At 31.6% G+C, this 24725-nt stretch overlaps 1 protein-coding gene across 1 annotated transcript; it reads left to right on the top strand.

Moving 5' to 3' along the window:
• Nucleotides 1-480: 480 nt before the first annotated feature.
• On the top strand, nucleotides 481-20781 carry LOC134695768 (non-structural maintenance of chromosomes element 1 homolog). Its single transcript, XM_063557183.1, has 8 exons — nucleotides 481-729; nucleotides 2934-3064; nucleotides 3522-3661; nucleotides 3914-3991; nucleotides 4429-4581; nucleotides 6405-6521; nucleotides 19312-19450; nucleotides 19980-20781. The coding sequence occupies exons 2-8, from the start codon at nucleotides 2953-2955 to the stop codon at nucleotides 20033-20035; spliced, it is 795 nt and encodes a 264-aa protein (XP_063413253.1). The 5' UTR covers nucleotides 481-729; nucleotides 2934-2952; the 3' UTR covers nucleotides 20036-20781.
• Nucleotides 20782-24725: the final 3944 nt, after the last annotated feature.

Genomic DNA, 24725 nt, shown 5'->3' with positions numbered 1-24725 from the left:
CACATCTCAGTAGCCGAACTCCTATGACCCCAGATGTACATAGTTTTATTTGTTAATAATGTTCCTGTAAATAGTTTTTATTACTGAGTGAGGAGGGAAGGCCTCGTGATTTCACGAGCAAGAGTCATTTATACACTCAAGTAGAGTCCGACTCTGTACTGAAAGAAGACTGTGTGAGAAGAAATGGGGTGAGCACAAATCTAAAATTATCTGCAGAGGTTTTCCTCAACGAGTAAATAATGACAAAAATATAACGTTTTATTATCAATGGATTATGAAATGAATTCTATCAAACAATTTAGAAAACTTATTTGGATGGATTCTCTCTATAAAAAAATCACTTCGGTTAGTGCTACTCAGTACTAATTTTGCATTTTCTATATTTTACAGCCAAGGGTGCTCCATTGCGGAGGAATCTACGAAGGAAAGAAGAAAAAAGAAAGAAGGTCCGACTTAACAGGCTATGTTTTATGTCATTCCAAATTAATCTCTAAATTTTAAACCAAATGCTACATGACGATGTAAATGGATTAGTCTTAAATCAAAATAAAAATCATATAGAGTTGACACAAAATCATGCAGAAACAATAATTTTTAAAAGAGTTGATCTTTCTCTTAGCTCATTATAGATTTTAAATTATATGGTACCAGTCAAATATTTGGATTTGGCGGGAACCAGGAAGAAAAATAAACAGAACAGACACAAGAAACACACACTGGATATTTATTGTAAGTCACTGTTACATTTGATTTAATAGACTCACTGTTACAAAGAGATTCACTTATAGTGAACATATACCGTAAAGTTAACCGAAGAGGAAAATTAAACGGAAGGGATAACAGCAAGACGCTGGCAGATGACATTCCATCCAGCAAAATGTTTCATCCATAGGGTAACACAGGCACTTATCTCAGAAAAAAATTACCTATATACCTTAATTTTTTTTTCTGAGACAAGTGCCTGTGTTAGGGTAACCAGAAAACGCAACCCTGTCATTCACAACTACCATATGATGGGACATTACCTGGAAACTGTTCAGCACTATCCATACCTCGGCTTATAACTATCAGAGGACATGAATAGGGCTCTTCACGGTTAGTTCGGCCATGTTGGATAGGGGGGCAGATTTTTTAGAAAGAGGTGGAAATAGTATGAAAGTATGGGAAATCCTATGTGTGTTTCCAAGCAACTGCTCTGTTTCTATGATGTTTTCCCGTATTTTTGCCCCCTATCCAATATGGCCGAACTAACCGTGAAAAGCCCTATGGGGACCACCATATTACAAAAGCAATATCAAAAGCCAACAGAACACTTAGATTTTTAAGAAGGAACTTAAATAAGTGCCCACAAGACATAAAAGAGAGTGCATACAAAACATTAGTCCCACCTCACCTTGAGTATGCATCTGCAGTGTGGGACCCATATAAAAAGTGCCATATTAACCAAATCGAGATGGTACAACGAAGAGCTGCCCGATTTGTAACATCAACCTATTCTCGGGAACCAGGAACTATAACCAACATCCTACAGACACTTGGCTGGCCAACACTAGCAACACGCAGACAAGGAGCCTGGCTCATACTCCTTTATAAGATCTTACATGGAGAAGCATCAGTCATTATTCCAGATTACATCAGGAGACCAACTGTAACAACCCGACAATACCACAGAGACAGGTTTTCAAGAGTCAGCACTTCAAAGGATGCATATAAATACAGTTTCATCCCAAGAACAATTGTTGACTGTAACCAACTACCTGAATGTGCCATTCAAGCTCCCACAACAGTCGCCTTTCGGGTCTGTGTGTGGCAATTCCTAGCATAACTATTGATACCTGATTTTAACCCTGTACAGTTGTTGCAAACATCACATACTTTTATTTATTTTTGTTCCTGTAAATACACAAAGTTTGTTATTTTTAACTTGGCGTGTACTGGTTGACACACGCGCACAGTATATTTGCGTTATTGAATTTCCGACTGCAGATTAACCACATGAAATTTTGCAGAAGTTTTTCTCAAGCATTGCATTTTTTTTTTAATCTTAAAATGGTAAAAACACAACATGACAAGAGAGGTCGAACTAGTATTTACAGTTAGTAACTAGCTATAGCAGTATAAGTTCTATAGGTTGGGCTATAGTCCGAGATTACTCTGACGTACAATGCCTGTTTTGCTCACAGGTATTTTTGGCATGGACCCCCCCTTTTGGACCTAAAAAAAATGTTTGGTGTTTCTTATTTATTTACAATTTTCTACAATGTATAAACATATATCAAGTCTCAACAATCCATTGCTAGTCGATTGCAATAACTTTTTACTATCCACATGAGCCGCAAGTGAAAAAAGAAATAACCATGAGGATATTTTGACTATTCACAGTAAAATTTTCAATCAACTTTACTTTACGTTAACAGTAGTAAAAGATTACTGTTTGACGCCTGACAGTAAAGGGCATACATAATACTACCTTTGTGTCAAGCACCAAGAAATTGTGTGATTTTACGTAATTTTCCCCATTTGAGAACAAATTTGTAAACAAGTATAACTACATGTATGTCCATACCTGGTTTGTTTAAGAAATAAATCTCTTTAAAGATGCTGTTTTTCAATTTAAAATTTATGATTGAACTGAGGTCAGCATTTTTGAGCGTCACTGATGAGTCTTATGTAGAAGAAACACACGTCTAGCGTACTAAATGATAATCCTGGTACCTTTGATAACTATTTTCAGGTAAAATGCTACATTTGACATTGTGACATGATGATATTTGTTGTGTTTTATGAAAAAAGCACCAGTTGATTAAAGGATTTCCATTTAATAAATCATATCTCACTTTTGCATATCTCCAAAATTTTGGATATGCTTGTTCTGTGTAAAAGTGAACTTCTTGTCTTATCTCTTTGAATATATTTACCATTAATTTTAACAGGAGTAAAGACCAGAAAACAATGTCAATGAAAGATAGTCATAAGCTGTTCCTACAGTCTTTCATGTCGAGAGGACTACTGGATGCTAAGGAGGTGCGACAATTGTACAGAACTTGTTGTCTAAAATTCAATGGTAAGTAATACTAAGTACACAAGAATATGATTCAAGTAGGTATTAGTAAGTAGTAGTTCATATACATGTACATTTGTACTTGATTTTACTTTTTTTGTTTAAGTTGTTAGACACCAAAATGGATTTATTTTTGTGTTTTGATTAATTTTGATGTCAGGCCTTTTATACATGTTATAGGTGACTATTCAGTATGTGGTTTTTTAATTGTTAAAAGTCGTACAGTGACTGCCTTTATCCACATCATTTGAAATATAGTGGAAAGTTCTCATTGACAACCATACCAAAGATAAAGATAAAGATGCACTCAGCTGGTGCTTATGATTATAGTGTTGCATAATTTACCATGTGAGTGATTTAGGGATTACAAATGTCCTAATAGCCTACATTATTTTATTAAATGTGTCTTTACTAGCATACAGAAGTGAATTAAGTTTTAAGTCTCTATTGTGTCTTACAGAGAAATATGCAGAAAAGGAGGAAGATCAGAAAGCACATTTGTTGGAGTTTGTAAGAACTATTAATAGAAACATTCAACCATTTCACATGGAGATTAAAAAAGGTGTTAGTGAGGAAGAAGGAAAAAGTTTTTACTGTTTGGTAAGTATTGGGATATTGATTCAGAAGATTTATACAAAATTAAGTGTCTTTATTTTAATTTGTTGTTCATACTCATATTCGTAATTTATTCGAAAGATTTCTATAACTTCTGACAATTTCCACAAAATATAGTACTGTATACATGGTATAGAACATATGTTTATGAATATAAAAGTTGAAAACAAATATTTGAAAGTTGTTTACTAGATCTTTAAAGATTCCATCTATCTCTTTCTGTAATTTTGTTTCTAGGTTTGTACCTCAGATACAAGTATAACTAAGTTAGCTTCAGACTACACTCAACCAGAAATGGAGTTCTTCAAAAGGCTGGTAAGTTGATTGCCATATATTAAATACTATTGTTTATTTGGATAAATGAAACCTTTTCATTTCTTTCTGAGCTCTTTTATTTATTATCAGGAAAAAGATTGTTACCTAATTTACAAAATAAATGAGTCCAGTGAACCAACACCTTCTGACAGAGTTTGAAGAGTTATCAGATACCATAGTATGCTGTGGTTGTCTTAAAACTTCATAAATACAAACTGTTACAATAGATTTATTTCCTTGCCATAACCTGGATATTGTGGTATTTTTAAAGTCTAGTTTACAATAGTTCTATATTATAATCTTTATTAACAAACACTGTTAGTGATTGAATTGATATGTTTTAGTATTGGAAGATTCTTTTTTGTGTTTTATGAATATGAGTAATAAATATGTTGAAAAGACATACGGCTGAAAAAAACATTTTCTTTTATTTTCAGATTGAAAGCATTATAGATTCAGATAATGGTGAGATTGGATCAACATCAGCTATAAACAGTGTAGATAAACTAGAGAAAGTAAACAAGAAATTGAGTAAACAAGACGCTCAGACCTTATTAGAGAGACTTGAAGCTCAGAAATGGATTAAAATTGTAATTATTGGCCCTTACAACGTATAGTATTTTTCAACGTGATATTTTTCGACTGTCACATAAAAAAATACACAATTTTCAAAAACAAATAACATTTATTCCTTGCATGGAAGTACAAACTAACCTATTTTTAACAATTATGACAAATGTTGAGAACAGTTATGATATTAATATATATTTGCCTTCAGCAGATTTGTCCTAACCATTCAATGATAGAATAATGATTGGCTTGACCAAACCAATGCAACATGTATATATAATTACTGAGGGAGTTTCCATTTTGATCTGCTGAAGTTACTTTTGATATGACAGAATTAAAACAATGCTTTGCATGAAAGCAAGACTAAAAACTAAACATACAAACAATAGCAATAGACATTGAGGACACTCAATGTTAACAATTTTTGCACATACACATATATCACTTTTGAACTTCAAAGGAGACTTAAAGTAAGAAAATAATGTATTTAAAGTAATGAAAGCAAATATATTATTATAAATAAAGACACCAGTGTATGAAGTTTCTGATTAAAAAACAAACATGTGGTCAGCCTTGTTTTATGTTTTTAGTATTATACATTCTCCTTTTATTTTGTTGCATTATTAACATTTAAAGAGATTGCAACCAAAGGGACAATGAAATCTGCAATGTTGAAAAATAAACAATAAAAAAAAAGATTGCATGTTTAACAGGAAATATATTATACATGTATTAGGCCACGGTTTTTTTATTTGTTGGTTTACAGATCCGCCGACCCGATTTTGCCAATTTTCAGAATAAAAATAAAATTGACTTTTCATGCTTTTTTTATTCCCACCGACCCTTATCAATGCAGTATCCCTGAAAAATAATAAAACTTTTCTTTTTTTATAAAATGAAATGCATTAATCATTAACAAAGTTTCTGTTGTGAAAAATAAAACTACCAATTTACGATTCTAAAAATAGACAAATCAATTATATCTGACCTTGAAATGTCTTTTGCGCAAATAATTTTGCGGAACAAAACCTGTGTTGAAAACCTATTACAAAATAAGTTCGTTTCCCTTATTTGTCATCAGTCCGTAAGATGCATCATCTCAGAGAAATAGACTTGTCCAAATGTTGACAGGTGGAATACATCAATATTAAAGTACTGAATATTAACAAATCATTTGAATTTTCTTGTTTCATATTATCAATCATTGGGATAAAAACCGGATTGCATGACAACTGATTAACCCAATATTGTCGTTTTTCCAGTGGACGAGTCTATTACGTTTTTCGACACGTGTGTTGAAACTTATTTTTGTACGACGGTTTTACATTTTTTGCTTTATCAGTTTTTGTGACTGAAGATCATTATTTACAAAGTTTTCTGGAATTGATTGAGAGCTACGGGAATCTGTTTTTCTTGTTTGTGAAATGACGATTTAATTTCGTCTTTGTCCGTGCAACCCCCCCTTTTTTACAGGAAGTTATTAAACGATGTCATGCGATGTTCATGATCACTGATCAATAATATTTCATCGAACTAAATTTAAAGAAATGTTGAAAAAACAGCAAATAAGACAAACATTTTGTTAAGTAAGGTGAAATATATATTTATTTTGCATATTTTTCTGTTTTGAAAGATTTTTTTTAATTTTATTTTTCTGACCAACCGACCCGACTTTTTTATGAGAAAAATCCGTAAACCAACAAATTAAAAAAACGTGGCCTTAGAAGTACTAACTTACAATTTTTAATGTACACTAAAATAACATTAGCCCAAAACTTGAAATACTGCAGTAAAGAGAAATTCTTGTAAAGTGTATTTCAAATATTTTTTTGTACACTTATAGAGTAGAGGTCGTGTATCTCTAGCAACTAGAGCCTTGTTAGAGTTAGAACAGTACATATTAGAAGTATACTCCAATATAACAGACAAATGTAATGTTTGTAAAAGATTATGTGTGAAGGTATGTATTTATTAAACAGACTATCTCCACAATTCTTTTCTGTGTTAATTTAGTATTTTGGAGTTGCCTCTCTTGAATGGTTTCTTTGTTAATTTTATTTGCTTCATTTTAGAACTTTTTTAATATTCATATTTTTATCATTTAAATCACAGTTTAATTGAACTTAAAAGTATTTGAAAATATATGATTAACATTGAAAAATCTAATCAATCTGATATATTGTAACCATTTGATTATTAAAACTGCACAGTAGATTTCATTTACTTCCATTATATCTTTAATACAAAGCACAGTTTTATCAATTTAACTGCTGCTGTTTGAATAAATTGGTTGAATTAATTATTGAAAAAAAAAACAGTTTGGTAGGTATATCTCCAGCAAAAAAGTTTAGATTTACTTTCTGTCCATATTTATAAAAATTGTCAGCCAAAGCCTTATTGGAGCTTATGCCCTTAAAATACAATTTTTACAAATCTTTGCCTGTTTGCCTTGGAACATAAAATAGATACAGAGAAACTTTTAAGTTTAACCCTTTCACCGATTGCTGCCCAGACAGAAGCTACTCTGAGACAATGGCTTCCCTGGCTACTATTACTTAAGTGGGAGATCTTCATAATAAATGTCAATTAAAACTTGTTTGTACTTATTTGTGTATTTATTTCATTCACTTACACCATGTTCACAGTTTTGTTCATGTTTTGATAATTGTTTCTTCCTAAAATATTAAAATTTTCCAATTTTCGGCATATTTTGGGTCAAATTCTCAAAATTCTGCTTTTTAACCCCAAATCATAATTTTTTTACCCAAAACGGCAAAATTTTGAAAAATTTTATGAGGCTGTACAAATTCCTCACATTGACCGATGTCCAATCCAAGAGTTGTGTACTTAAAACGACGTTTTATGTCAAAAAAGTATACTAGTTTGGCTTCAATTCTTCCATATTCTTTCCAAAAAAATGTTCCCTCATTTCAAATTCTCCTAAATTCCGTAAATTTCCTCTGATTTTGACACGGTTTTTAACAAATAGAACCGCCATGTTTACACTTTTATCTGGGTATTCATCAAAGAAAGATAACTCATGTTTGCACTGTTTTGAGCCGGAAACATAAAAGAGGTATTCCGATCCCGGTAAAACGGGACTCGTCGTCAGCTGTCTGAATCGTGAATCCCGGTAAACCGGAACTCATCGGTGAAAGGGTTAAGAGCAAAATTGATCAGAAAGACAATTTCTAAAAAAAATAAAATCATGAATTTTGTCCTTCGTGACATCTTTGTATTGTATGTTTTTATGCCCCACCTAGGATAGAAGGGGGGCATTATGTTTTCTGGTCTGTGCTTCCATTCGTCCGTCTGTCCCGCTTCAGGGTAAAGTTTTTGGTCAAGGTAGTTTTAGATGAAGTTGAAGTCCAATCAACTTCAAACTTGGTACACATGTTCCCTATGATATGATCTTTCTAATTTTAATGCCAAATTAGAGTTTTTACCCCAATGTCACAGTCCACTGAACATGGAAAATGAAAGTGCGAGTGGGGCATTCGTGTACTAGGGACACATTCTTGTTTGCTTTTGACCTACTATAGATCAGAAAATTGTAAATCACAAAAATAATCCAAAAGTACAAGATTGACAAATTTATGGCCAAAATTTTCAGTTGACTCCAGTTAAATAAAGATTTTTTTTATTCATTTTCTGCTTTTTGTTGAGCCTTCCACTGTTGTCGAAAAAGAGAATCATAGGGATCCTACATTCTGTCAGCAGCAGTGTCCACAAATATTCACTCTATGGTTAAAGTTTTGAAATTTTGATAACTTTCTTAGACTATCCTTGATTTCTACTAAACTTGGTCAGAAGCTTGTTTATGATGATAAGATAGTATCCAGATATAAATTTTGTATAATAAAGCCAGTTTTAAAACTATGTTTGCACAAATTTGAAGACCACCAAATTAATGTCTCGTTCATCAGGATTTTCAAATTTTGGGGAATTTTTCATTTTATTTTGCTTAAAAATTTTGTTTTCTGTCATGCTTCTAGATGTTAGTTTTTCTAGAAGTTTCAAAATAATGTTAAATCAAAACTCAAAACTTTGTATACAGTCTTTGTATACAATTCAATGAACTGAAACTTTGAACAACAAAAATGATCAGCAACAAAAGATCTACAGGTAGTTAATATGAATGAAATTGTCCATTGACTGTACCAATGTTTTCAATTTTTATTTTGTCCATGCCCAATTTATTGGCATTATGTTTTTCGGTCTGTGCATCCTATCATCCATCTGTCCGTTTTTCCATGTAAGTAGCAAGAATGTTCAGAAATGTAAGATCTACGAACACATCACCATCACCAAATGTGAGCAACACAGGCTCATAAGAGTCTCTAGTTTAGATCTTTGACCACATTTATTTTTTTTGTCAGAAACATACCGTATATAATATCGAAATTTTTATCACAATCCAAAATCAGACTGTATCAAGTTGAATATTGTGTCAATAATTTAACCCAACTGTGCAGGGTTCAACCTCTTCTGTCCTATCAGGCTGTGCTGAGCAAAGCACTTTGTCAGAAACCTATATAATATCGAAACTTTTATCACAATTCAAAATCAGACCGTATCAAGTTGAATATTGTGTCAATAATTTGACCCAACCGGGTTCAACCTCTGCTGTCGTATCAGGCTGTGCTGAGCAAAGCACTTTATTGATGAAGTGAAAGATCAATCAACTTGAAACTCAGTACAAATGTTTTTAGTGGAAGAAGACGTCAAGTCTTCTGAAGACTTAAGGGGCTGACCATTGGCATTGAGTCTCCGTATGCCGCATTCATTTCGTGTATTACAATTTCAAAACAACTTAAGATTCCTGACACCGATTTTTACACATGATTAGGCATCTGAATCATTTAATTTGTAAATTATGATTGTAAAACAATCACTATCGTAAATATGACCCTTTTATTTATGTAAATTATTAGATTTCATCTCATCCACATGAACGTTATTTGTTTACTTGTAACAGGATGTTTTAACTGTAGATATTTGTATTACGCATGCGTGAATTTGGTATCGGGACAACTCGCCCTGTTTACAAGTTCGCCCTTGAAGTTACGAATTTGCAATCCTGCAGACAAGAAGATTTTGTTTTTATATAAATAAAAAGGATATATAAAGTGTTGTCTTTATTCATGGTTTTCCTTTGTCATGTGAATTAGATGTCCTTCATAACATACATGTGGACCTCCCGACGGGAGTACAAAACTCCCGTTTTCAGGGGTCTCCTCCCGTCATCTCATTTAGGAGAAAAAAACTCCCGTGTATGAAATATTTCATGAATGAAAATTTTCAGACACCATATTTGATCATTTCTTACTACTGTATGGGTGTAATTGACACCTTCTTCTTCTTCAGGAAGTCCACCCTATCTGCAGGGTCACCGCATTTAAAAATTTTGTTTATTTTTAAAATTGCGTTATTTAAAATCTTATCTACTAGTTAAAATAGTTTTACCTGAACATCAAAGAAGATGTATAATTATATGGCTTCACTTGACAGCTTGGGTGTCAAACATACTGGTAATCAATGATGTTTACCTCCGGCTTTTAAACTGCCGTTGTGTTATCAAAAAGATGTGTATTGGGAATATTGAAATACTTTTTTGTTACTTTCCTTTGTTTTATCCTGTTTTCAGTTATTTTGCATTTAAAAATGTAAATTGTAAAAAGACTATAAATGTTTAATATTTTAATCAAATAATCATAAAAGGATGTTGATTAAATGAATTTAAATGATTTTGGACAAATAAAAAAATTAAAATTTATAAATTATTTTAGCAATCTAGACCTCCTTTCAAGGATTAAATTGAAGTTTATATCATAAATTTGTTTTTTAATGAATAGAAGCCAACATACAATATGTGCAACTAGACTAATAAAAGGTCTAGTAGTTAGATTAATTCCTAGTAAAATCCTGAAATTTAAATTTGTAAATGTTAGTATATATTAGATTTTATTGTGTAAGCTAAGAAATAGCAAGACATTTTACACTGTTTTAAGTCTTTTTAAGCTTTCTACAAATATGACTTTCATAATGCTTAAAATCCATGCAGTACTAGTGTTAGTGTATGTTATTTTTTAAATTAATTTACGATGTTGCAAATATACATGTGGAGCTTATTTCTTTCTTATTTGTCTATACATTTACAAATGATAAGGAGATGGAGACATGAACAAAAATATAAACAGATAAGATATATAAATATAATGATTCATTTGCAAGCAGTGAACAATCATTTGTCAAAAACAAAACAAAACAAGAAACAGATTCTACTTATTATTTTATTTTATTCAAATAGAGAGGCAATAAGGGAACTATAAACATTACAATTTGATGGAAATTTGAAGAAAAAACACAATTTCTACATCATTTGGTTACATTTACGACAAAATTTATGTCGATAAAAAAACATGATGTTTTGACCATTCAGTACTTAATAGATGCATAGTTCTTGGGGAAAAGTTTCATCAAATAATATGAATACAAATGACTTTTTTTGTGCTCATTTTTTACAGTGGGTTGTGATGATCTTCCAGTTAGGTTACAATGATTTGGAGTGTTGTTCCCAACCTGTTAAAGGTCCATCTTTGTGCATAATTCAAAATTGGAAATTTCAACAAGCATCTAATATTCTTAATCTGGAAAATAAACCCTGGTCTGCTAGCTTCATGTATATTTTTTCCACCGATTTAATATATAACTAGAATCATGAAAACAGACTTAAGGAAAAGGCATGTAAGTTCATCATACAAATATGACACTTTTTCTAGACAATCCAGATCTTGCAAAATACGTCGCTAAAAAATTTAACCTTTAAAATTGATGTTGTGCAGTAAAAACCCATATGGTAACTTTCAAAAGTTGGCGGGTATGTAACAAGTCTTACTATTTTTATGCTCCATTTATGGGCAATATGTTTTCTAGTCTGTCCGTCCGTCCTGCTTCTGGTTATAAAGTTTATGGTCGAGGTAGTTTTTGATGAAGTTGAAATCCAATCAACTTGAAACTTTGTACACATGTGTTCCTCTTGCTATGATCTTCTTAATTTTACTGCCAAATTAAAGATTTTACCTAATTTTCATAGTCAACTGAACATAGAAAATGATTGTACGGATGGGAAATCCATGTACTTATGACCTTTTCTTGTTTGAAGAAAAAAAATACATTTTAACGATAATGGAACAAAGCAGCTTGGGTAAGTGGGGCTGCTTTTATGGTAATTCAAGTTACCTTTTATTCACCTTCTTCCACCTCAGAGCTATCAGCTCTTTGATTATCTAAACTTGCAGACTTGTTTGTTAAAAGTTATAGTGTATGATTTCCTGTGAGATGACTATCCATCATTGTCTAAACTTGAAAAGTGCTAACAACTACAGGTTATCATATGCCTTTAACAAAAAGCAGAGTTCAAACTGTTAAATATAAGAGGCACTGGGATATGAAAATTATATTTTTAAGAAATAAAAACATTTGGCCTGATAGAATCAAATACATTAAATTAAAAAAGACAGTTATTACAGACTGAAACTAACAATAAACATGGGACTATACTCCTAGCGTGAGACAATCTGATAAGTGCATTAAGAATCCGGCATGGTGAAAACTGTTTGTGCATGTTCTTCACCCCTAACCTTTAGCAGCACTACATAAGAACATAAAGGTAACAATCTGTTGGAAAGGTCTTGACTCATCAGATTCGTACTAAGCACAAACACAACAATGATGTCTGTATATATAATATACTGTTTGTTAAACGCATGATTTATTAACTTGTCGTCATAGTAAATCAACATTTAAATTCAAATAAAATGTAAATAAGCCATTAAATATTCTTTTTTTATCGTTCAACTTTTGTATATATGATTGAACAAATATGTAAAGTTAAGTTAAATGTTTGGTAAAAGTTGAAATAAATAAAAAAATATTTGTAATTTTAGTAATAATGTTTTGTTTTAAGATCATGTACTTTTATAGGAACCATGCTGACTGAGCAATAAAATACATTGTGCACATGTTCATCCTGTCTTAAGTTAATCGTCCTGTTCTTCAAACATTAAATGTGAATTAATGAAAAGAGCTGAGTTGCTTTTTTCTTATGAAGAAGTGGCCAATGTAGACTGCCGTAGTTTGGTATTGTGTTATCATTATTCTCATTGTTTAATGACGGATGAAATTTAACAAGCTCACCTAGATTAAATTATGATAGATGATCTGCAATGCTCTTCAATGTAAATGTGTGTGTCTTTAAAAAAAAAAAAAAAAAAAAGACCAGATATGATATACAGCACCAATTAACAACTGAATTACAAGTTCCTGACTGGGACAGGCATGTATAGAACGTGGCAATGTAAAACACCTAACCCTCCCCTAACCTCAGTCCTGAGATAATGGTGTTGAGCACAAGATTTTTTTTAAATTTAAAATGGACACAACATACAGATCTGAGACTATATTTATTCATATATCTGCAATACTTTTAGTTTTTCTATGCTACTATTTTTGGGCCACCCAGTAATATGACTTGTAAAAAGTTACACTTAATTTATTTATTTTAGGGTAACTTATGTGACTGCTATAATAAGTTATACTTCTGTTTATTTTATATTTTATTTATTTTAGGGTCAGTCATGTGATAGTTGTAATACCAAGTTACACTTTTGTTTATCGATTTTAGGGTCAGTCATGTGATAGTTGTAATACCAAGTTACACTTTTGTTTATTTATTTTAGGGTCAGTCATGTGATAGTTGTAATACCAAGTTACACTTTTGTTTATTTATTTTAGGGTCAGTCATGTGATAGTTGTAATACCAAGTTACACTTTTGTTTATTTATTTTAGGGTCAGTTGTGTGATAGTTGTAATACCTAGTTACACTTTTGTTTATTTATTTTTGGGTCAGTCATGTGATAGTTGTAATACCAAGTTACACTTCTGTTTATTTATTTTAGGGTCAGTCATGTGATAGTTGTAATACCAAGTTACACTTCTGTGTATTTATTTTAGGGTCAGTCATGTGATAGTTGTAATACCAAGTTACACTTCTGTTTATTTATTTTAGGGTCAGTCATGTGATAGTTGTAATACCAAGTTACACTTCTGTTTATTTATTTAAGGGTCAGTCATGTGATAGTTGTAATACCAAGTTACACTTCTGTGTATTTATTTTAGGGTCAGTCATGTGATAGTTGTAATACCAAGTTACACTTCTGTTTATTTATTTTAGGGTCAGTCATGTGATAGTTGTAATACCAAGTTACACTTTTGTTTATTTATTTTAGGGTCAGTCATGTGATAGTTGTAATACCAAGTTACACTTTTGTTTATTTATTTTAGGGTCAGTCATGTGATAGTTGTAATACCAAGTTACACTTCTGTTTATTTATTTTAGGGTCAGTCTTGTGATAGTTATAATACCAAGTTACACTTTTGTTTATTTATTTTAGGGTCAGTCATGTGATAGTTGTAATACCAAGTTACACTTCTGTTTATTTATTTTAGGGTCAGTCATGTGATAGTTGTAATACCAAGTTACACTTCTGTTTATTTATTTTAGGGTCAGTCATGTGATAGTTGTAATACCAAGTTACACTTCTGTTTATTTATTTTAGGGTCAGTCATGTGATAGTTGTAATACCAAGTTACACTTCTGTTTATTTATTTTAGGGTCAGTCATGTGATAGTTGTAATACCAAGTTACACTTCTGTTTATTTATTTTAGGGTCAGTCATGTGATAGTTATAATACCAAGTTACACTTCTGTTTATTTATTTTAGGGTCAGTCATGTGATAGTTGTAATACCAAGTTACACTTCTGTGTATTTATTTTAGGGTCAGTCATGTGATAGTTGTAATACAAAGTTACACTTCTGTGTATTTATTTTAGGGTCAGTCATGTGATAGTTGTAATACCTAGTTACACTTCTGTTTATTTATTTTAGGGTCAGTCATGTGATAGTTGTAATACAAAGTTACACTTCTGTTTATTTATTTTAGGGTCAGTCATGTGATAGTTGTAATACCAAGTTACACTTCTGTTTATTTATTTTAGGGTCAGTCATGTGATAGTTGTAATACCAAGTTACACTTCTGTTTATTTATTTTAGGGTCAGTTGTGTGATAGTTGTAATACCAAGTTACACTTCTGTTTATTTATTTTAGGGTCAGTTGTGTGATAGTTGTAATACCAAGTTACACTTCTGTTTATTTATTTTAGGGTCAGTTGTGTGATAGTTGTAATACCAAGTTACACTTCTGTTTATTTATTTTAGGGTCAGTCATGTGATAGTTGTAATACCAAGTTACACTTCTGTTTATTTATTTTAGGGTCAGTCATGTGATAGTTGTAATACCAAGTTACACTTCTGTTTATTTATTTTAGGGTCAGTCATGTGATAGTTGTAATACCAAGTTACACTTTTGTCTATTTATTTTAGGGTCAGTCTTGTGATAGTTGTAATACCAAGTTACACTTCTGTTTATTTATTTTAGGGTCAGTCATGTGATAGTTGTAATACCAAGTTACACTTCTGTTTATTTATTTTAGGGTCAGTTGTGTGATAGTTGTAATACCAAGTTACACTTCTGTTTATTTATTTTAGGGTCAGTCATGTGATAGTTGTAATACCAAGTTACACTTCTGTTTATTTATTTTAGGGTCAGTTGTGTGATAGTTGTAATACCAAGTTACACTTCTGTTTATTTATTTTAGGGTCAGTTGTGTGATAGTTGTAATACCAAGTTACACTTCTGTGTATTTATTTTAGGGTCAGTCATGTGATAGTTGTAATACCAAGTTACACTTCTGTTTATTTATTTTAGGGTCAGTCATGTGATAGTTGTAATACCAAGTTACACTTCTGTTTATTTATTTTAGGGTCAGTCATGTGATAGTTGTAATACCAAGTTACACTTCTGTGTATTTATTTTAGGGTCAGTCGTGTGATAGTTGTAATACCAAGTTACACTTCTGTTTATTTATTTTAGGGTCAGTTGTGTGATAGTTGTAATACCAAGTTACACTTCTGTTTATTTATTTTAGGGTCAGTTGTGTGATAGTTGTAATACCAAGTTACACTTCTGTGTATTTATTTTAGGGTCAGTCATGTGATAGTTGTAATACCAAGTTACACTTCTGTGTATTTATTTTAGGGTCAGTCATGTGATAGTTGTAATACCATGTTACACTTTTGTCTATTTATTTTAGGGTCAGTCATGTGATAGTTGTAATACCTAGTTACACTTTTGTTTATTTATTTTAGGGTCAGTCATGTGATAGTTGTAATACCAAGTTACACTTCTGTTTATTTATTTTAGGGTCAGTCATGTGATAGTTGTAATACCTAGTTACACTTCTGTTTATTTATTTTAGGGTCAGTCATGTGATAGTTGTAATACCAAGTTACACTTCTGTTTATTTATTTTAGGGTCAGTTGTGTGATAGTTGTAATACCAAGTTACACTTCTGTTTATTTATTTTAGGGTCAGTCGTGTGATAGTTGTAATACCAAGTTACACTTCTGTGTATTTATTTTAGGGTCAGTCATGTGATAGTTGTAATACCAAGTTACACTTCTGTTTATTTATTTTAGGGTCAGTCATGTGATAGTTGTAATACCAAGTTACACTTCTGTTTATTTATTTTAGGGTCAGTCATGTGATAGTTGTAATACCAAGTTACACTTCTGTTTATTTATTTTAGGGTCAGTTGTGTGATAGTTGTAATACCAAGTTACACTTCTGTTTATTTATTTTAGGGTCAGTTGTGTGATAGTTGTAATACCAAGTTACACTTCTGTGTATTTATTTTAGGGTCAGTCATGTGATAGTTGTAATACCAAGTTACACTTCTGTGTATTTATTTTAGGGTCAGTCATGTGATAGTTGTAATACCAAGTTACACTTTTGTCTATTTATTTTAGGGTCAGTCATGTGATAGTTGTAATACCTAGTTACACTTTTGTTTATTTATTTTAGGGTCAGTCATGTGATAGTTGTAATACCAAGTTACACTTCTGTTTATTTATTTTAGGGTCAGTCATGTGATAGTTGTAATACCAAGTTACACTTCTGTTTATTTATTTTAGGGTCAGTCATGTGATAGTTGTAATACCAAGTTACACTTCTGTTTATTTATTTTAGGGTCAGTCTTGTGATAGTTGTAATACCAAGTTACACTTCTGTTTATTTATTTTAGGGTCAGTCATGTGATAGTTGTAATACCAAGTTACACTTCTGTTTATTTATTTTAGGGTCAGTCATGTGATAGTTGTAATACCAAGTTACACTTCTGTTTATTTATTTTAGGGTCAGTTGTGTGATAGTTGTAATACCAAGTTACACTTCTGTTTATTTATTTTAGGGTCAGTTGTGTGATAGTTGTAATACCAAGTTACACTTCTGTTTATTTATTTTAGGGTCAGTTGTGTGATAGTTGTAATACCAAGTTACACTTCTGTTTATTTATTTTAGGGTCAGTCATGTGATAGTTGTAATACCAAGTTACACTTCTGTTTATTTATTTTAGGGTCAGTCATGTGATAGTTGTAATACCAAGTTACACTTCTGTTTATTTATTTTAGGGTCAGTCATGTGATAGTTGTAATACCAAGTTACACTTTTGTCTATTTATTTTAGGGTCAGTCTTGTGATAGTTGTAATACCAAGTTACACTTCTGTTTATTTATTTTAGGGTCAGTCATGTGATAGTTGTAATACCAAGTTACACTTCTGTTTATTTATTTTAGGGTCAGTTGTGTGATAGTTGTAATACCAAGTTACACTTCTGTTTATTTATTTTAGGGTCAGTCATGTGATAGTTGTAATACCAAGTTACACTTCTGTTTATTTATTTTAGGGTCAGTTGTGTGATAGTTGTAATACCAAGTTACACTTCTGTTTATTTATTTTAGGGTCAGTTGTGTGATAGTTGTAATACCAAGTTACACTTCTGTGTATTTATTTTAGGGTCAGTCATGTGATAGTTGTAATACCAAGTTACACTTCTGTTTATTTATTTTAGGGTCAGTCATGTGATAGTTGTAATACCAAGTTACACTTCTGTTTATTTATTTTAGGGTCAGTCATGTGATAGTTGTAATACCAAGTTACACTTCTGTGTATTTATTTTAGGGTCAGTCGTGTGCTAGTTGTAATACCAAGTTACACTTCTGTTTATTTATTTTAGGGTCAGTTGTGTGATAGTTGTAATACCAAGTTACACTTCTGTTTATTTATTTTAGGGTCAGTTGTGTGATAGTTGTAATACCAAGTTACACTTCTGTGTATTTATTTTAGGGTCAGTCATGTGATAGTTGTAATACCAAGTTACACTTCTGTGTATTTATTTTAGGGTCAGTCATGTGATAGTTGTAATACCATGTTACACTTTTGTCTATTTATTTTAGGGTCAGTCATGTGATAGTTGTAATACCTAGTTACACTTTTGTTTATTTATTTTAGGGTCAGTCATGTGATAGTTGTAATACCAAGTTACACTTCTGTTTATTTATTTTAGGGTCAGTCATGTGATAGTTGTAATACCTAGTTACACTTCTGTTTATTTATTTTAGGGTCAGTCATGTGATAGTTGTAATACCAAGTTACACTTCTGTTTATTTATTTTAGGGTCAGTTGTGTGATAGTTGTAATACCAAGTTACACTTCTGTTTATTTATTTTAGGGTCAGTCGTGTGATAGTTGTAATACCAAGTTACACTTCTGTGTATTTATTTTAGGGTCAGTCATGTGATAGTTGTAATACCAAGTTACACTTCTGTTTATTTATTTTAGGGTCAGTCATGTGATAGTTGTAATACCAAGTTACACTTCTGTTTATTTATTTTAGGGTCAGTCATGTGATAGTTGTAATACCAAGTTACACTTCTGTTTATTTATTTTAGGGTCAGTTGTGTGATAGTTGTAATACCAAGTTACACTTCTGTTTATTTATTTTAGGGTCAGTTGTGTGATAGTTGTAATACCAAGTTACACTTCTGTGTATTTATTTTAGGGTCAGTCATGTGATAGTTGTAATACCAAGTTACACTTCTGTGTATTTATTTTAGGGTCAGTCATGTGATAGTTGTAATACCAAGTTACACTTTTGTCTATTTATTTTAGGGTCAGTCATGTGATAGTTGTAATACCTAGTTACACTTTTGTTTATTTATTTTAGGGTCAGTCATGTGATAGTTGTAATACCAAGTTACACTTCTGTTTATTTATTTTAGGGTCAGTCATGTGATAGTTGTAATACCAAGTTACACTTCTGTTTATTTATTTTAGGGTCAGTCATGTGATAGTTGTAATACCAAGTTACACTTCTGTTTATTTATTTTAGGGTCAGTCTTGTGATAGTTGTAATACCAAGTTACACTTCTGTTTATTTATTTTAGGGTCAGTCATGTGATAGTTGTAATACCAAGTTACACTTCTGTGTATTTATTTTAGGGTCAGTCATGTGATAGTTGTAATACCAAGTTACACTTCTGTGTATTTATTTTAGGGTCAGTCATGTGATAGTTGTAATACCAAGTTACACTTCTGTGTATTTATTTTAGGGTCAGTCATGTGATAGTTGTAATACCAAGTTACACTTTTGTTTATTTATTTTAGGGTCAGTCATGTGATAGTTGTAATACCAAGTTACACTTCTGTTTATTTATTTTAGGGTCAGTCATGTGATAGTTGTAATACCAAGTTACACTTCTGTGTATTTATTTTTTAATTTTTTTTTTAGGGTCAGTCATGTGATAGTTGTAATACCAAGTTGCACTTCCACTGTGCCACCCGATTCTTCCAAAACAAAGAGAACCCACGATGTCCCAACAAAGAATGTGGTGTAAACTGGGCACATGAAATACCTAATAAATCTACAGGTAAAACTATAAATCACTTACAAAATACCACAGAGCAACAGAAAAAAACACAATTAATTCCTCCTTATTTTAAATTAACATTGATTGGTTTGACAGTATAACGCAATAACATTTTGGTAATGGGATCTTGATCAGTTTATATAATGTATAATCGTTTTATAACATTTTAATTATTACATATGGTAATTTCTATTGTATTGATTGACAGATTCAAATGATTAGAATTTTAGAATTCAATACTTGAAAGTAACTTAAGATAAAACATATTGAAATTAAAGGAAAAATTTAGGTTGCATAATAATATATTCAACTAAATAATTTTTAAGAATGAACATGAACACTTCAACCAGTTTCCATATTTCTGGAAGTTATGTATATCTAGGTATTGATATTAAAAACTTTACATTGGAACAATTCTGTGTTCTAGCATTCTAAACAATTAGCATTAACTTTTAATGTGAACATAAATAAAATTGTTGTCAAATGTCAAAAATATCTAAATTAATCAGATAAAATATCTTTATTTCAGATGTGGAAATGCCATCAACACAACAAGAGAGTCGGAAGAGAAAAACGAGAACTTGATGTTTTATGTTTTATTGATGTGAATTACTAGTCAGACTGATTTGATATTTGAGGAAAGGCGATCGTGAAGTTGTTCTGAATGTTATGATTGGATTGTATATTGAGGTCTTGAAAACAAGTTGGATGGAATCAAGTATAGAAAATGGACGGAGAAATGAAGTGTTGAAATATTTACCTATTATGATCACTCTACAAGATTGAGATTTTTTATTTGCATATTCCAAACCATTTCAGTCATTTCAAATTACAAGGAAAAGAAAATCAAGCGAGAAAAAACTGTTGTAAATAAAATGACCAAAACAAGCAATTTCCTCCTGTTTTGTTGAAAATCTTTAATACTATTAACATATTTATGTAGAATGTTTTAAGTTTCTTTGGCATTAAAGTTAATGTTTCTTAAAGGGGAAATAAAAACTTTATGAATGAGTAAAAACAAATCAAAATACAAGTAAAGGAATTGTTTATAAATGTTGTCGGTATAGTTATTCAAAATCTTTGGCAGTGTAATAATCTGTGCACACAATTTATAGTTGTGAACCTATATAAGGGTTGTAAAGGTAACGCTATTTTTAATATTTTATTAAATACAGAAACGGTACAATATACAATCAAACTAATTCAGCAATATGTGAAAATAAAGTGGGGATCACACGCTACTATTTGTATATTCACTTGTTTCCAAAAATGCTCTTATTTTTAATAGAAAATGTCATTATTGTGACAGCACATATTCTGAACAAAGCAGATTAAACGTGATACAAATGGAAATAGTTGATATTGTCATAATTTTGACCTGTGGTGTTATAAACAGGAAAATTTAAAATAAAATTAAATTGGAAGTACTATGCCTTATTTAATTGTAGTAACCCTACTGGAATTTCTAAAAAGAAAAATTTCAACTCTATACAGAACAGATGAGAAGAGTTATATAGATTTGTTGGTCTATAGTAACTTTTTAGCTCACCTGGCACCGTCGTCCGTCGTCGTTAGCTTTTACAAAAATGTTCTCCTCTGAAACTACTGGGCCAAATTTAACCAAACTTGGCCACAATAATTCTAGGGGTATCTAGTTTAAAAAATGTGTGGTGTGACCCGGCCAACCAACCAAGATGGCCGCCATGGCTAAAAATAGAACATAGGGGTAAAATGTAGTTTTTGGCTTATAACTCAAAAACCAAAGCATTTAGAGCAAATCTGACATGTGGTATTATTGTTTATCAGGTCAAGATCTATCTGGTCTAAAATTTTCAGACGAATCGGACAACCCTTTTTTGGGTTGCTGCCCCTGAATTGGTAATTTTAAGGAAATTTGCTGTTTTTGGTTATTATCGTGAATATTATTATAGATAGAGATAAACTGTAAACAGCAATAATGTTCAGCAAAGTAAGATTTACAAATAAGTCAACGTGACCGAAATATTTTTAGTAAATCTTAGTTATCTTTTACATAAATCTTCTCCTCTGAAACTACTGGGCCAAATTAATCCAAACTTGTCCACAATCATCTTTGGGGTATCTTGTTTAAAAAATGTGTGGCGTGACCTGGTCAACCAACCAAAATTGGCCGCCACAGCTAAAAATAGAACATAGGGGTAAAATGCAGTTTTTGGCTTATAACTCAAAAATCAAAGAATTTAGAGCTAATCTGACAGCAGGTATAATTGTTTATCATGTCAAGATCTATCTGCCCTGAAATTTTCAGACAAATCTGACAACCCTTGAACGGGTTGCTGCCCCTGAATTGGTAATTTTAAGGAAATTTTGCTGTTTTTGGTTATTATCTTGAATATTATTAGCTCACCTGGCCTAAAAGGCCATGTGAGCTTTTCTTATCACTTGGCGTCCGTCGTCGTCTGTCGTCGTTAACAATTTTTCAAACATCTTCTCCTCTGAAACTACTGAATGGATTTGAATGAAACTTAGCATGATTGTTCCTTAGAGTATCCTGCACAAAGTGTGCGCTTTGATTTTTGATCCGTCAAAAAACATGGCCGCCGTTACTTAAAATAGAACATAGGGGTCAAATGCAGTTTTTGGCTTATATCTCAAAAACGAAAGCATTTAGAGCAAATCTGACCGAAGTTTAAATGTTCATTAGGTCAAGATCTATCAGCCCTGAAATTTTCAGATGAATCAAACAAACTATTGTTGGGTTGCTGCCACTTAATTGGTAATTTTAAGGAATTTTTGCAGTTTTTGGTCATTATCTTGAATACTATTATAGATAAAGATAAACTGTAAACAGCAAAAATGATCAGCAAAGTAAGATCTACAAATAAGTTAATATGACCAAAATTGTCAATTGACCCCTTAAGGGGTTATTGTCCTTTAATGGCAATTTTTCACAATTTGTTCATCATATTTGCTAACTTTTAAAAAATCTTCTCCTCTGAAACTACTGAATGGATTTGGATGAAACTTAGCATGATTGTTCATTAGATTATCCTGCACAAAGTGTGTGCTTAGATTTTTGATCCGTCAAAAAACATGGCCGCCGTTACTTAAAATAGAACATAGGGGTCAAATGCAGTTTTTGGCTTATATATCAAAAACGAAAGCATTTAGAGCAAATCTGACATGGAGTAAAAATGTTCATTAGGTCAAGATCCATCAGCCCTGAAATTTTCAGATGAATCAAACAAACCATTGTTGGGTTGCTGCCACTTAATTGGGAGTTATTGCCCTTTAAAGACTTTTTTCACAATTTGTTCATCATGTTGACTTACTTTAAAAAATCTTCTCCTTTGAAACTGCTGCATCAATTTCAGCCAAACTTAGGCTAAATGAGTTTCAGAGTATCTAGTATAAATTTTATATTTCATTTCCTTGTATGTCAAGAAACATAGCTCTTATGGCTAAAATAGAACATAGAAGAAAACGATTTTTTTTTTTGGCTTTTGAAGAGAATAGGACGATTTAAAGAACATTTAAATAAATTGAAAAGCCAAAATAATCATTGAGAGATTAAACCAAAAAAATTCAGGTGAGCGATTCAGGCTCTTGAGAGCCTCTTGTTATAGATAGAGATAAACTGTAAACAGCAATAATGTTCAGAAAAGTAGGATTTACAAATAAGTCAACATGACCGAAATTGTCAGATGACCCCTTTAGGAGTTATTGCTCTTTATAGTAAACTTTTAACCATTTTTCGTAAATCTTAGTTATCTTTTACAAAAATCTTCTCCTCTGAAACTACTAGGCCAAATTAATCCAAACTTGGCAACAATCATCTTTGGGTTATCTAGTTTAAAAAATGTGTCTGGTGACCCGGCCATCAAATCAAGATGGCCGCCAGAGCTAAAAATAGAACATAGGGGTAAAATGCAGTTTTTGGCTTATAACTCAAAAACCAAAGCATTTAGAGCAAATCTGACATGTGTTAAATTGTTTATCAGATCTAGATCTATCTGCCCTGTAATTTTCAGATGAATCTGACAACCCGTTGTTGGGTTGCTGCCCCTGAATCGGTAATTTTAAGGAAAATTTGCTGTGTTTGGTTATTATCTTGAATATTATTATAGATAAAGATAAACTGTAAACAGCAATAATGTTCATCAAAGTAAGATTTACAAATAAGTCAACATGACCGAAATGGTAAATTGACCATTTAAGGATTTATTGTCAATTTTTAACAATTTTCATAAAATTTGTAAATTTTTATTAACATTTTCCACTGAAACTACTAGGCCAAGTTCATTATAGATAGAGACAATTGTAAGCAGCAAGACTGTTTATTAAAGAAAGATTTACAAACACATCACCATCACCAATACACAATTTTGTCATGAATCCATCTGCTTCCTTTGTTTAATATTCACAAAGACCAAGGTGAGCGACACAGGCTCTTTGGAGCCTCTAGTTATTATCTGTATCTCGCAATATGTACTCTAAACAAAGCTATGTTTTATATAGCCTAGTTGGTGCAGTGGTCTATGGTTCTGGACACAGTGCAGGTGGGTGTTTCCTGTTTATTTCAGATGCAGAGGTTGGAATCATGTTCAAAATTGACATTGTTGGGCTAACTTTGAAATTTAAAAACAAATCATAAAGTTGTTTTTAGACGTCTCCCATGATATATAGATATATTGTCTGCTCTACGGTCAGGTTGTTGTCGCTTTGACACATTCCCCATTTCCTTTCTCAATTTTATATACTTGGATGTCTTTCTAATTTTCTTTCATTTAGAAAGGAAATTTATAAAATAACATTATTAATTGACTACATCCATTGGCAAATATTTCTGCATGTTTAGGACAACGAAATTTAATTAACAAATAATAAAATAGGTAGGTCTGCAATAGGGGTTACAATAGGTTGATGAATGGAAATTCTTTGATTGCCACTGGAATGTGGGTAAATAGGGCTAAATAATAATCTGCAACATGCCACCTAGAGACACTAAAAATTTTGATGTGGTTTACATAAGAGGCATCAGATTTATTATCCCCATTCTGACCCAGTATGGATTAAACTATAAATCCTGCTCAATCAAACAGTAACTGACTTTGGAAAGGGTTTTACAGCTAGTTTGTTAATGACCAAGGTGTTCACAATTTTATATCTCAGTCCCCATAGGGGCAGACATAAGATGAAATAAACTTGTAAGTTTGTGAACAAAGATTTAAGTATCTACCATTGCTAATAGAAAGACTTGGGTTCTTATGTAATATGTTATCAGTGAAAATGATGT

This window comes from Mytilus trossulus, chromosome 1 (genome assembly GCF_036588685.1).
Source record: "Mytilus trossulus isolate FHL-02 chromosome 1, PNRI_Mtr1.1.1.hap1, whole genome shotgun sequence".
NCBI classification, from domain to species: domain Eukaryota; kingdom Metazoa; phylum Mollusca; class Bivalvia; order Mytilida; family Mytilidae; genus Mytilus; species Mytilus trossulus.
Note: the sequence above shows the minus strand (reverse complement) of the source record. Positions and strands in the feature narration are given on the sequence as shown.

Excerpts from the sequence above, each read along its gene's own strand:
- LOC134695768 (XM_063557183.1), top strand. The coding sequence starts at position 2,953 with ATGTCAATGAAAGATAGTCATAAGCTGTTCCTACAGTCTTTCATGTCG. Across the intron at positions 3,065-3,521 it reads TTGTTGTCTAAAATTCAATG|AGAAATATGCAGAAAAGGAG; the intron begins GTAAGTAATACT and ends TGTGTCTTACAG. Across the intron at positions 3,992-4,428 it reads TGGAGTTCTTCAAAAGGCTG|ATTGAAAGCATTATAGATTC; the intron begins GTAAGTTGATTG and ends TTTTATTTTCAG.